This window comes from Hoplias malabaricus, chromosome 12 (assembly GCF_029633855.1).
Source record: "Hoplias malabaricus isolate fHopMal1 chromosome 12, fHopMal1.hap1, whole genome shotgun sequence".
Classification (NCBI taxonomy): domain Eukaryota; kingdom Metazoa; phylum Chordata; class Actinopteri; order Characiformes; family Erythrinidae; genus Hoplias; species Hoplias malabaricus.
Genome location: NC_089811.1, coordinates 10,026,375 through 10,039,721, shown reverse-complemented (window position 1 = coordinate 10,039,721; position 13,347 = coordinate 10,026,375). Strand labels below are relative to the sequence as shown.

The window sequence follows — 13,347 nt, the reverse complement described above, 5'->3', positions numbered from 1 at the left end:
CGTTGGTGCTGTTTTTGAAGGACACACACCCACACTCCATATCACCGGGCACTGAGTCCTGAAAAGCAGCCCTAGACTATTATTGCTCATCCGCCAAACTTCCTCTGAGACATGTGAAGCCACTTATCGCTCTTTTTAAACTGCTGCCAATACAACACCACTGGACAGCTCAACACGCTTGGAGGAGAATAACAACAATTATCTAGATCTGCTATTCCTGCAAACAGACTTAAGGGCAGACTGATGACCATCCTTCTCACCCGGGAAGCCATTGTGCTTTCTTAGACCCCCAGGCTTGGGCTGCTGAAGCATCCCCTGGGATCGAAGCATTAACTTTGTGATTTCAAGGAGAAGGACCTGATCATAGCAGTAGTGGATTATATTAAAGAAACTGAGCTGTCCTTGTTTGGTCTAAAGAAAAGAGTGTGTTCTGTTCATGTACTTGTGGCCTAAGGGCTAAGTGCTATAGTGCCACATTGACATTGCAGATGCCTCGTGGCCCCAGGCGGCACTGGAGGCAGCCATAGAACTTGTGTTTTATTCTATTTGACCTGTGGATCTTCACAATAGTGCAATCTGAACTGTGGTCCCCAGGTTCTACACACAACTATGTGCATTAGTTTTCATGCTGTAGTCGTAGCCCTAGATGTGTCAAATGAGAGTAGAAGATTCTTGCTGGATTTCAATAACCACTCCAGCTTTACTAGATGTTGGAGCATCACTGTGAGGATCTGATGGTGTTTATCCGTGAGATCATTAATGATTTTAAATAGGTTTTAGAAGGTGCTTGACTCTAGTAGTGAATTTACACCCTACTAGCTGATGCCTGACATTGAGCAAGGTGACTTTAGGCTCATGTGCAGCTGTTCTGTGGATGAGTGCTTTTCTATGAAGACTGTGTGTACTCAACTCTATGCACCATATTTTCCTGGAAACCAGCAGCTCCAACTGATATTAACATGCACCAAAATGTGCTGCTGCAAACACTGACTCCTGATCCCAGAGGTGTTGATTGTCGTTCCATGTGCTGATAAGGGGCTGCGACTATCTTCCGCTGATAAACACATGCAAACGAACCGGCATCGTTTATTTATCACGTCATTTATAGGAAAACTGTCAGATGTGTCTCTCTTAGGAGGGAAAGCTTTAACACATATATCTATAGATAAAACATCCTTTTATTGAACCCAAAACTGCTTGACAAGAACAAGCACCTGCTGTTTGTCGATCGTTACCTTCTTCTGATGTTTTAGGGCCTTCTTCACTCTTCACTGTCTGCAGGAGAAAAGATGGCGGGTGGATGGAGGAGGGTTAATGAGGGTGGGTTAATGTCTAAAATGTAAGTCAAATTAGTGCCAGTCTGTGATCTTTTGTCTTTAGACATTCCCAAAAAAATACTTCTATGATTAAGAGTCTGTATTATCTCTGGAATAAAGAAGCTACGCCTACTAAGATAAAATGCCTTGAAATAAATGATTAAGAGATGAAGTCAGAGAGAGAGAGAGAGAGAGAGAGAGAGAGAGAGAGAGAGAATGAGAGGAAGCCAGACACTGAAAAGAGAACTTACTTTTTAAATTCAAACCAATGATGCAAAGCTGGACTCATCTCACAATTTTATGATTTAGCGTTGTTGTTGTTGTTGTTGTTGTTTGTCTACAGTATTGGCTGGATTTTATACACTCCAACCATCAATGTATCTCCCCCAATCACATACAATGCCTTTCCCAATCACACAGAGTGTGGAGGCGAAAAGTTACTTGAGATAAGGAGGTGGACGCTTGTGTGTAGGCGTTTTATTTATTTATTTATTTATTTATTTTTGGATTATTTTGTTAATTATTTTTTATAATTACAAACACAGTGAGTAACAATGTAACAAACAAATGTGAGAACAATGCAATCTAAAAGATATGAGAACAGCATTTCCAGAGACTACAAGAGGTTAGAACAGTGACTTAACATGTACCATCAGGGGGCGCCACTCGGGGAAACGTTAGGATGGTTCTACACTCTTAAAAATGAAGGTGTTACGAAAGGTTATTTGAGCAGTGCCACAGAAGAACAACTTTTGGTTCCATAAAGAACCATTTTAGCTAATATTTCTAAGTGGGTAAAGAACTTTAAGATCCAGTGGTTGATTTTTAAACCTATAAAAGATTCTTTGCTCTCACACATCTCTTAAAGGAGAAGTTCACGACTGTAAACAAAAAACACCTTTAGAATTTTTAAATGACAAAAGAGCAGGAGAGTGTTTGAAACACAGTGGTGCAGCAGGTAGTGTCGCAGTCACACAGCTTGTGGGTTCGATTCCCGCTCCGGGTGACTGTCTCTGAGGAGTTGGTGTGTTCTCCTTGTGTCTGCGTGGGTTTCCTCCGGGGGCTCCGGTTTCCTCCCACAGTCCAAAAACACATGTTGGTAGGTTGATGGGCGACTCAAGAGTGTCCGTAGGTGTGAATGTGTGTGTGTGTGTGTCTGTGTTGCTCTGTGAAGGACTGGCGCCCCCTCCAGGGTGTATTCCTGCCTTGCGCCCAATGATTCCAGGTAGGCTCTGGACCCACCATGGTTCTGGCGCCGGTGCTGAATCATTGCACACTAGACCGGTTCCCACAACTTGGCACAGTTAGCTACTGTTGTGCCCCACTGTGCCCTGCTGTGCCCCATGTTCCCCTATGACATAGTAATAAGGGTAACCATTTGAATGCATGTAAAATAAACACATTTTTGGCTATGCTTTGGCATTTGATGGTGTTACCAAACACATCCAAAAATAACTCTCATGTCTATGCTTTCATATTAAGAACTTTAAACTCCTGGCTGGATGTTCTGGTGTGTGTGTGTGTGTGTGTATGAAGCCTGGCTGTAGCGGCCCACAGTGAAATACTGAGTGTTTGATGCAGCAGCTGAATAAACCTCTGATGGACTTCTAGCTTTGAGCCGTGTCCAGGTCGCAGATGAAAGGGTAGCGGACACATCTGAGCGAGCCCTGCCCCGTGCGGCTGGCGAGAGATTCCTGCACATATTCATACTGTCAGGCCTGATGAAAGACAACAAACAGGTGGTGTGCACAACTAATCAGCCTCGGAGCACACGTTACACCAGCGTTTACTCTCGCAACACACAACAGGCGAACGCTGAACGGGCTTCTGAGGAACAGATCAGAGAAATCGCTTTCATCTCCCTGTGTAACTCCACCAAACTCAGATCAGTGCAGGCTTTCGCCCTCAGTCCGTCCTTACTGTGTTAGCATGAGCTAATCAGAGCTGAGGTTCCAGACAATTTACAATTTACATTCACACATCAGCATTTGGCAGATGCTCTAATCCAGAGTGACTTACAAAACCCACTCATTTGCATATACCAGACTATAAAGTCTGCAGCAGCTTGGCTTCATCCGTTCATGTGGAAGTTATAAAGAGTGTTTCTAGGCTTTTAATGAAGGACAGTTCAAAACAGAACACATCGGCATGCATTAAACCAGAGTAATAAAAACACAAATGGGGTGCAGTGGTCTATTGCTGGCAACTGACCCCAAGCCTGCTGTGTGGAAGACAGTTAGTGCTACCCACTACACTATAGCATCCACATCTCTTATGTGCTTCATTTTTATTCATTCGTTCATTCTCCCTCATACCAAACACACATGTTCATAGGTTGGTATTGTCCACAGGTTTAAGTGTATAAGTGACTGTGTGAGTGTGTGAGACTGTCCACAGGTCAGAGTGTGTGACTGAATGAGTGTGTGAATCTGTCCACTGGTGAGTGTGTGAGTAACTGTGTGTGTGTGTGTGTGTGTGTGTGTGTGTGTGTTTGTGTGAATCTGTCCACAGGTGAGAGTGTGTGAAACTGTCCACAGGTGAGAGTGTGTGAAACTGTCCACAAGTGAGAATGTGTCAAACTGTCTACAGGTGAGAGTGTGTGAATCTGTCCACAGGTGAGAGTGTGTGAATCTGTCCACAGGTGAGAGTGTGTGAAACTGTCCACAGGTGAGAGTGTGTGAATCTGTCCACAGGTGAGAGTGTGTGAATCTGTCCACGGGTGAGAGTGTGTGAAACTGTCCACAGGTGAGAGTGTGTGAATCTGTCCACAGGTCAGAGTGTGTGAATCTGTCCACGGGTGAGAGTGTGTGAAACTGTCCACAGGTGAGAGTGTGTGAATCTGTCCACAGGTGAGAGTGTGTGAATCTGTCCACAGGTGAGAGTGTGTGAATCTGTCCACGGGTGAGAGTGTGTGAAACTGTCCACAGGTGAGAGTGTGTGAAACTGTCCACAGGTGAGAGTGTGTGAATCTGTCCACAGGTGAGAGTGTGTGAATCTGTCCACAGGTGAGAGTGTGTGAAACTGTCCACAGGTGAGTGTGTGTGAATCTGTCCACAGGTGAGAGTGTGTGGGTCCGTCCACAGGTGAGAGTGTGTGAATCTGTCCACAGGTGGGAGTGTGTGAAACTGTCCACAGATGAGAGTGTGTGAATCTGTCCACAGGTGAGAGTGTGTGGGTCCGTCCACAGGTGAGAGTGTGTGAATCTGTCCACAGGTGAGAGTGTGTGAATCCGTCCACAGGTGAGAGTGTGTGGGTCCGTCCACAGGTGAGAGTGTGTGAAACTGTCCACAGGTGAGAGTGTGTGAAACTGTCCACAGATGAGAGTGTGTGAATCTGTCCACAGGTGAGAGTGTGTGGGTCCGTCCACAGGTGAGAGTGTGTGAATCTGTCCACAGGTGAGAGTGTGTGGGTCCGTCCACAGGTGAGAGTGTGTGAATCTGTCCACAGGTGAGAGTGTGTGAATCCGTCCACAGGTGAGAGTGTGTGGGTCCGTCCACAGGTGAGAGTGTGTGAAACTGTCCACAGGTGAGAGTGTGTGAAACTGTCCACAGATGAGAGTGTGTGAATCTGTCCACAGGTGAGAGTGTGTGGGTCCGTCCACAGGTGAAATCTGTCCACAGGTGAGAGTGTGTGAATCTGTCCACAGGTGAGAGTGTGTGAAACTGTCCACAGGTGAGAGTGTGTGAATCTGTCCACAGGTGAGAGTGTGTGAAACTGTCCACAGGTGAGAGTGTGTGAAACTGTCCACAGGTGAGAGTGTGTGAATCTGTCCACAGGTGAGAGTGTGTGAATCTGTCCACAGGTGAGAGTGTGTGAATCTGTCCACAGGTGAGAGTGTGTGAAACTGTCCACAGGTGAGAGTGTGTGAAACTGTCCACAGGTGAGAGTGTGTGAATCTGTCCACAGGTGAGAGTGTGTGAATCTGTCCACAGGTGAAAGTGTGTGAATCTGTCCACAGGTGAGAGTGTGTGAATCTGTCCACAGGTGAGAGTGTGTGAAACTGTCCACAGGTGAGAGTGTGTGAATCTGTCCACAGGTGAGAGTGTGTGAAACTGTCCACAGGTGAGAGTGTGTGAAACTGTCCACAGGTGAGAGTGTGTGAATCTGTCCACAGGTGAGAGTGTGTGAATCTGTCCACAGGTGAGAGTGTGTGAATCTGTCCACAGGTGAGAGTGTGTGAAACTGTCCACAGGTGAGAGTGTGTGAATCTGTCCACAGGTGAGAGTGTGTGACTGGGTGAGTGCACGGTGCCCTGTGCTGTGTCTGTGCTTATCTTACACCCATTCGTACTGAACAGGATCCAGATAAAGGAGTTATAAAAGATGAATGAATGAAAGAACAAATGAATGAACGGATGAACACTGTAATGAATGAATGAATGAATTCGCTCTATCAGTGAATATATCAGAATGGATACGGTTTAATTACCAGAATATTGATGTAAGAACCGTACTCATCTTCATCCCCTATCCCTGAGGTTATATTCTCAGACGGCAGGGCTGGAATAGCTTGAGGCTAATGTACTGTGACACTGATGGTGTTTAGCCATGGTGGGCTTTTTTTGTATGTGTGTGTGTGTGTGTGTGTGTGTGTGTCTGTGTGTGTGTGTCAGTCGTCTTGCTGCATGTGTTTTTGTTCCAGAGACAGCCTAATGAGTGTGTGTCTGCAGTCCACCCACTCTGGGAGGAAGATCCAGGATACAGCTGCTGGCAGAACTGAACTAATCACAGCCTAGCACCTCACATCACTGTCGTAACTGTGTGTGTGTGTGTGTGTGTGTGTGTGTAATCCTCCAGGCCTGGCTCCACTCCTGTCCAAATGATGCCTTGTAGGGGTACACATACTCTCAAATGGAGACAGTTATAAGTATTAATTAACCCTCCTCTTTCCCATTGTCCACTGGAGGGGTAACGATACACATTCAGAACCCAGTCAGTACAATATGATTGTGTACGTGTATCAAATAAAACATTATAATGACCTCCCTGTCAGCTTTTCAGCTTCAGTTGAAGACTATAGTGCTGTAACTGTTGCTCTGCATACTTTGTTGGTCTATGGCTATGATTTGGGTGTTGGATCATTCTCAGCACTGCAGTGACACTGAATTTGTGGTTGTGTGTTCGTTTGTGTTGCGTTGGTACAAGTGGATCTGACACAGCAGGTGCTGCTGGAGGTTTTACTCACTGTGTCCATTCATATTTACTCTGTTAGACACTTCTACCTTGTTAGTCCACCTTGTGGATATAAAGTCAGGGACAGGATGCTGACCATAGGACACTGCTGGCTGTGTTATTTTTTATTTTTGGACTATTCTCAGCCCAACAATAGCACTGAGGAGTGTGGGGGTCAGGTGCAGGTGATTTTGGTGGGTCCTGACTATTGAAGAACAGATTTAACGAGGATAACAAAGCATGCAGAGCAATCACTGGACTATAGTCTTTCGTTTTAGAACTACAGAATGCTCCTGGGTCAGTGAGGATGATAAAGTATAGTAAACAGGCTTAAATTTACCTTTTTTTAATTATTTAAGTTTTAAATTAAATAGTATGGTGGCACGGTGGTGCAGCAGGTAGTGTCGCAGTCACACAGCTCCAGGGACCTGGAGGTTGTGGGTTCGATTCCCGCTCCGGGTGACTGTCTGTGAGGAGTGTGGTGTGTTCTTCCTGTGTCTGCATGGGTTTCCTCCGAGCGCTCCAGTTTCCTCCCACAGTCCAAAAACACACGTTGGTAGGTGGATTGGCGACTCAAAAGTGTCCGTGGGTGTGAGTGAATGTGTGTGTCTGTGTTGCCCTGTGAAGGACTGGCGCCCCCTCCAGGGTGTATTCCCGCCTTGCGCCCAATGATTCCTGGTAGGCTCTGGACCCACCGCGACCCTGAACTGGATAAGTGGTTACAGATAATGAATGAATTAATAGTATCAGGTCATCTTTACCTGGATGACGTTCAGGAATGAGTTTAGGTTCAAGCTCTGCTTTCTCAAGGGTAAAAAATGCCCATTCTAAAGGGTAGTGACTATGTCATGGCCACCTCTTCCCAGTTCCTGAGGGAGATGGAGATGGATGGGAGAATTTAGAGGAGCTCTCTCCCAACCATTTTCTCCTCACTCTGGGGAAGAATCACACTATCGCTGGCTTCAATCTATATTCTTTCCAGCTCAGAACATACATCTCCTCAGAGAGACAGTGGTCAGTCACCACATGTACTGGCCATTTCTCCAGTCTGACATTTCCCCCCTTCATTAAGTCATCAACCGTCTGCTAATGCACCACCAGGAAACCCTTCAGGTGCAGACTGGGGTCTTTTCCAGAGTCCTTCCCCTTTCACAGATGTTCAGAGATGGGCTCACTTGACCCCAAAGCGTTACAGACTAGAAATTGAGAGTGGGAACATGGTCGGTTGGTCTTCTTGGGGGCTGTTGAACAGCAGCAGAGAGTAGAAAAACACACTCTACTGAAAAGAGTTTGAAAGCAATTCGAACAGATGGAAGTCTTTGAGAGGGGTTGCACTGTAGGGCTCCTGGGGAGAAGGATGGTCTTATCAATGTACTGCGTGACATAATGGTCATGCGGATTATACCATAGCACGCTATTGGTGGATAGAAGCAGGCACACATACGTGACTTGAAGGATCTACACAAGGAAGACATACGCAAAACATGGGAGAAGCAACACATTGTCCGAAATGTTGGCATGACCCATCAGAAATGACTGGGAGTATTCAGTGAACAGTGATGCCCTGAGGACACCATGAGTTGCCCTGTTAGTACAACACCATTGGCAGATGGCTGCAAGATGGAGGACTGTTACCACGGCTGCCCTTAATGCATTCAACATCGCCAAGGACTCCAATGGTGTGGTGCCAGACTGTCATGGAGTCACCTGGCAATGGGTCGTTTTCACGGACGAGTCCCGCTTTAGTCTTTGGTGGACAACCAACAAGTCCACGTGTTGAGGCACCATGGTGAGATGAGCAAACTGTGGTCACCTGTCACACGTCCAGAAGGTCAGGTGTCATATTGTGGGGTTCAAAACTCTGCCTGATGCCATACTGATAGTACATAATGTATCAGTCTAAATTTTTAATCATTTATTGTTCCTGATAACCTTTATCTTCCTTCCACATGTCACTGCAATCCAACACTTCCTTCTGGCTGCAACAATTTTTTTTGATGATGAGTGTATTTAACTATGTAAATTTTTATATATTTTTTTTACCTCACATTCAACCCAGCAGTTCCAGCTTGGAGGCAAATTCCAAACCCTTTTGATTTTGAACCAAATGTCCTCTGCTGTCATTTGTGAGATGTGGGGGACTGTGGAATAGGAATGAAAAGTTCTGGTCAGTGTGCAGTGGCTGTTCTGAGGTTTATTTCTCTCTCTCTCTCTCTCTCTCTCTCTCTCTCTCTCTCTCTCTCTCTCTCTCTGGATGAGGGGCAGTGATGTGTGGAAGAAAGAATATGTTTGATTTAACAGCTGCTCTCTCTGAAAGTGCTGGTGAAATTCAGTGTTTCTGGATTGTGTTTGTGCTGATGGCTGTTGGATGAACGACCTGATCACAGAAATCACATACATCACAGAAATAATAAAGAAACACCAAAATGACGGTCAGAAAACATTAGGAGAAAGAGAATGAGATGAATGTGGGGCTACTTCCCTGACGTCTAATGCTACTAATAGATATTGATCAGTACAGTGCTGAGAAGACAAGCTGTGTTTTTATGACTAAAATCATTCTGCTGTTATTATTTCTGCTGTTTATTTATCTTCTCTGATGCAATTAATACATCTCCAGCTGCTTAACAAAAATTCAAGACATTTTTGCACATAGACTTCACTGTAGATATTATAGCTGGATGTGAGTGTCTTTTAACATTGTGATAAAGTCCTAGACCTAGTTTTGAATGGTGGAGTTTTCCTAAAGCAGGACTAAAGCTGGTAACACATACATTTGTCGTCCTGAATTAAGGTCATTCTCACGTTTTTGGGCCATTAAAGCGTGACCTGCTTCTGTGAGTGACACTACAATATGATGTAAGTTTAGGGTTAAGTTTAGGGTCTAAGTGATGGCTAATGTTGAGGTTAGGGTTAGGATTAGCTTAAGTTTTAGGGTAAGTTTTAGCTTTAGGGTGATGTTTATGGTGAATCCCATTTCACCACTTGCCCCTTTCAGGTTGTCCCCAGGTTGATTTCAGGTTGTCCTTGAAGCTGATTGCCTAAAATGAACATGTTTCTATCTTGTTTTTACAGGAACTTCTACTACATCACGATGCTGCGGGACCCAGTGTCCCGTTACCTGAGTGAGTGGAAGCACGTGCAGCGTGGGGCCACCTGGAAAACGTCTCTGCACATGTGTGACGGTCGGGCAGCCACTCGGGCCGAGCTGCCTGCGTGCTACAGCGGCGAGGACTGGACGGGCGTCTCACTGCGGGACTTCATGAATTGCCCATCCAACCTGGCCAGCAACCGGCAGGTCCGCATGCTGGCCGACCTGAGCCTGGTGGGCTGCTACAACCTGTCGTCCATGAACGAAAGCGAGCGGAACCCCATCCTTCTAGCCAGCGCCATGCGCAACCTCAAGAACATGGCCTTCTACGGCCTGACCGAGTTCCAGCGCAAAACCCAGTACCTTTTCGAGCGCACCTTCCGTCTGCGCTTCATCTCAGCCTTCACGCAGCTCAACAGCACACGCGCCGCCAATGTGGAGCTGCGGCAGGACGTGCGCCGGCACATTGAGCGCCTGAATGTTCTGGACGTCCAGCTGTATGAGTTCGCCAAAGACCTCTTCCTGAGGCGCGTCCAGCTGGAGAGGCAGCGAGAGAGACAGGAGGAGCGGCTTAAACGCAGAGAAGAACGTCAACGGCTGAGAGAGTCCACCAGAGCAGTCCATCAGAGTGGACGGCAAGAAGAAGAGAAGACCACCACCACTGAGGACTACACCAGCCAGGTCGCTCGCTGGTGATGACCACACATGGACCCAATAAGAACTGGAGACCATTAAAGATGTCTTTCTATTACTGTTCTTTCTGGACTTCTGTGTGGAGTTAGAATACTGGGAAGCATCTCACAGAACTTGGAAACATACACACAGTCAATATTTGGAATGCACTGGATGTGTCCCTCAAAGACTTGGTGGGAGGGGCCTAATGGCACTTCTCCACTGCATGGCCCCAATTCTACTTGACTTGGCTGTATTTGACTATTGTGTTTTTGCATTAAGTAAATTTGGTCCTGGTTCAGGAACCGAGTTCTTTTTTAGTCCCTGTTCTCTCATGGTCCTGAGTAAGCCAAGTAGGAACTAAGCCATGACGTGTAAACCTTGCAGAGCACTGAGTGTCCAGAGAGAGTCGTCACTCTACGCCACGCAACGCAGACGACAGGCACTAACTCTCCATCTGTAAACTCTCCAGCTGCAGCAGAGATCACATTTGTTTTTATCCGACTCACAGCAGCAGCTCGTAAAATTACGCCGTGGTCTTTTGAAGAGGTTCAAAAGCTCCTTGGATCAGTGGCAGACGAAAGAATCAAGCGAGAGCTGGACGCTGCAACAAGGAAGAAACAAACTCTACTGATCTGTCTGAACTGATGACGGAGCTGTGTTCAGTCTCAAACAACAACAACAACAACACACCAATGAGTAAACAACGCTTAATGTTTCCCATTAGAGACAAGGTTTTGAGACATCGACAGCTAAATTTTGAGGAGGAGCTGTAGTATTGGAAAATGAATAAATGAAGGGAACAGGGACCAAACAGAAAGCAGATTCCAGTGGATTAGGGACCATGCAGTGAAAAAGCACCATATTTCAAGGGTACAGTAAGCCAACATTGACTTGTTAAGAGTTTTAAACTGCAGTATTAAGTCAAGACGCAGAGAAAATTCTCACAAGACTGGTACCTTCTGAGAACCTGAAACATTCACACAGTCATGTTAAGTGTGAATGAGTACTGCATCTGCCCCTAAAGGCCCTGGAGCCTAATGTATGTAATAGGTGCAGTTTACCACTCAAGCTTGCTCAAATTCAGTAAGCACTGTAGCTACAGGACACAAGCTGTAAAGAGAAAGAGAGCATGTGTCCAGTCAGTTCCATCCAAAGAATGGTTCACACAGCAATTTTCAATGTGCAGAGACTTGTTGTCAGAATAAGGATATGTGCGTTGAGAAGCAGAATCCATCCTTCACCAGTGAATCGATGATTTGAAAACATGAGCACAGGGCTTTACACTTGGTACTGGAACATTGCTGTGAGGATTTGATTGCTCAATGATTTTCAAATAAGGTGTTGATTAGTTAACAAAAAAATATCTTATACTCTATTAATCTACAGTCATTGTCCATTCCATCACTTCCACTGAACATATACATGCATTTTTATTTCTACAATTACAGGCTGTAGTCCATCTATTGGCCATTCACCTGCTTCTTCAATGGTCTGTACGTCCTCAGAGCAGGTGGTCTAAGATTTGGGTGGTGAATCATTCTCAGCGCTACAGTGACGCTGACGTGGTGCTGGTGTGTTAGTGTGTGCTGGGAGTGGATCAGACACAGCAATGGCTGCTGGAGTATACAAAGTATACAGAGCAACAGATGGACTACAGTCTGTAATTGTCAAACTACAACCTGCTCCTAAATGGACAATGGACGATGGTTTTTGTGCCTAAAAATCCATTTATCTGATGCAAAATGGCAAAATAACAGAAAGAAATGTTCAAGTCACATACTTTAAACATGTTCTCACCTCTCCTAATGATCTTAGCAATCCCAGTTGTACACGTTCTTCTTTTGTGTCTGTTTCCTTTTTTCAGCGTGGATATTTTAACAGCTCCACGTCTTTTCAGACCCATAATTTTGAGCTGTTCTCCTCACAGTGGAAAGATGGACATAGACAAATGTGGGTGTGCTCAGTTCCAAAGTGAGAGTGGAGCTTGATTTCCTGTTTTTATCTCAAGGGGGCAGTGTTGCTGTGAATCCAGGTCTTGCACGGCTTTCATGGGTTCCATTTTCTCTGTGTGTTTTAATGAGGAATGCCTCCTGGAATATAACTAGCTCTTACCTAAAGGCTGAAAATGACTGAAAGAGAATGGCAAACTTTTCCACAATACTGATTTTATTGCCTAGAAATGTGCCCACGCATAATGTTCACATTTGAAGAAGTTACAATAAGGAACAGCCGTGAAATATGTGGTCAGTTCGCTTTATGCAGGGATGGAATATGAAAGGCCAGATTGGTATTCCTCTCGCCTCCTTACCTCTGTCACACTGGCTGATTTTACACGTTTCTGGTGCCCGCGCGAAGGACGTTATTGCCTCGGAGTGGATTTCCAGTGTCTGAAAAATAGCCGTTAGAGAAACAGAAAGACGAGCAGAAAAGATCACGCCCTTTTTTTTTCAGCATTGTGCTCTTATTCTCCGGCAGAAGAACCTACGGTACTTTCTCTGATTGCTTCATCTTTGCACGTTTTCAATCACGGACCCCATTCTCAATGGCCAGTTATTTTCAAAGAATGCAGCACCCCCCCACCACCACTACCCCCCAAAAAAATGGTCCTTCACAAAACACAGCAGGAGATTTTTGATTTTTGTTGTGCAACCCAGTTCCAAACAACTGCTGCCATGTCTGAACTGAAATGCTGCTTAAGGCAAAAAGCAGGGATTAGTAAATAGTATTTAATGCCTCATGAAACTTACGGTGGTTTGTAAATATGCGCTCATTAGGAATGAGATTTCACGTCCCAGAAAAGATCTCTGTGTTACTTCACATCTCTTTTATCCACAATTAATTATTAACCTGGGTTTCACTGAGAAGTGTGTAATACACACAGGGCTAAAGGTTAGAGAAGATAACTTGGTACAAAATGGTTGCTGCTTCAATACACAATTTGGGTGGTTTGACTGTAGGAACAGTGCTTTCACCTCCATCAACATCCACAACCACAGGGCTCATGAACAAAGCACCTAAACTGCCCACCACTCTGGGTGTGTGTATGTAGGTTCACTGCCCCCATCATTAGTGTGTTTGTGTGTGTGTGTGTGTG

General features: G+C 45.4%; 1 protein-coding gene across 1 annotated transcript in view; it reads left to right on the top strand.

Annotated features, from left to right (window-relative positions):
• The window catches only part of hs6st3b (heparan sulfate 6-O-sulfotransferase 3b), a 63,420-nt gene extending 53,146 nt beyond the window's left edge, over positions 1–10,274 (top strand). The window contains exon 2 of the mRNA XM_066686964.1: positions 9,563–10,274. Coding sequence (XP_066543061.1) covers positions 9,563–10,274 — 712 coding nt within the window. The remainder of the gene's footprint in view (positions 1–9,562) is intronic.
• Positions 10,275–13,347: the final 3,073 nt, after the last annotated feature.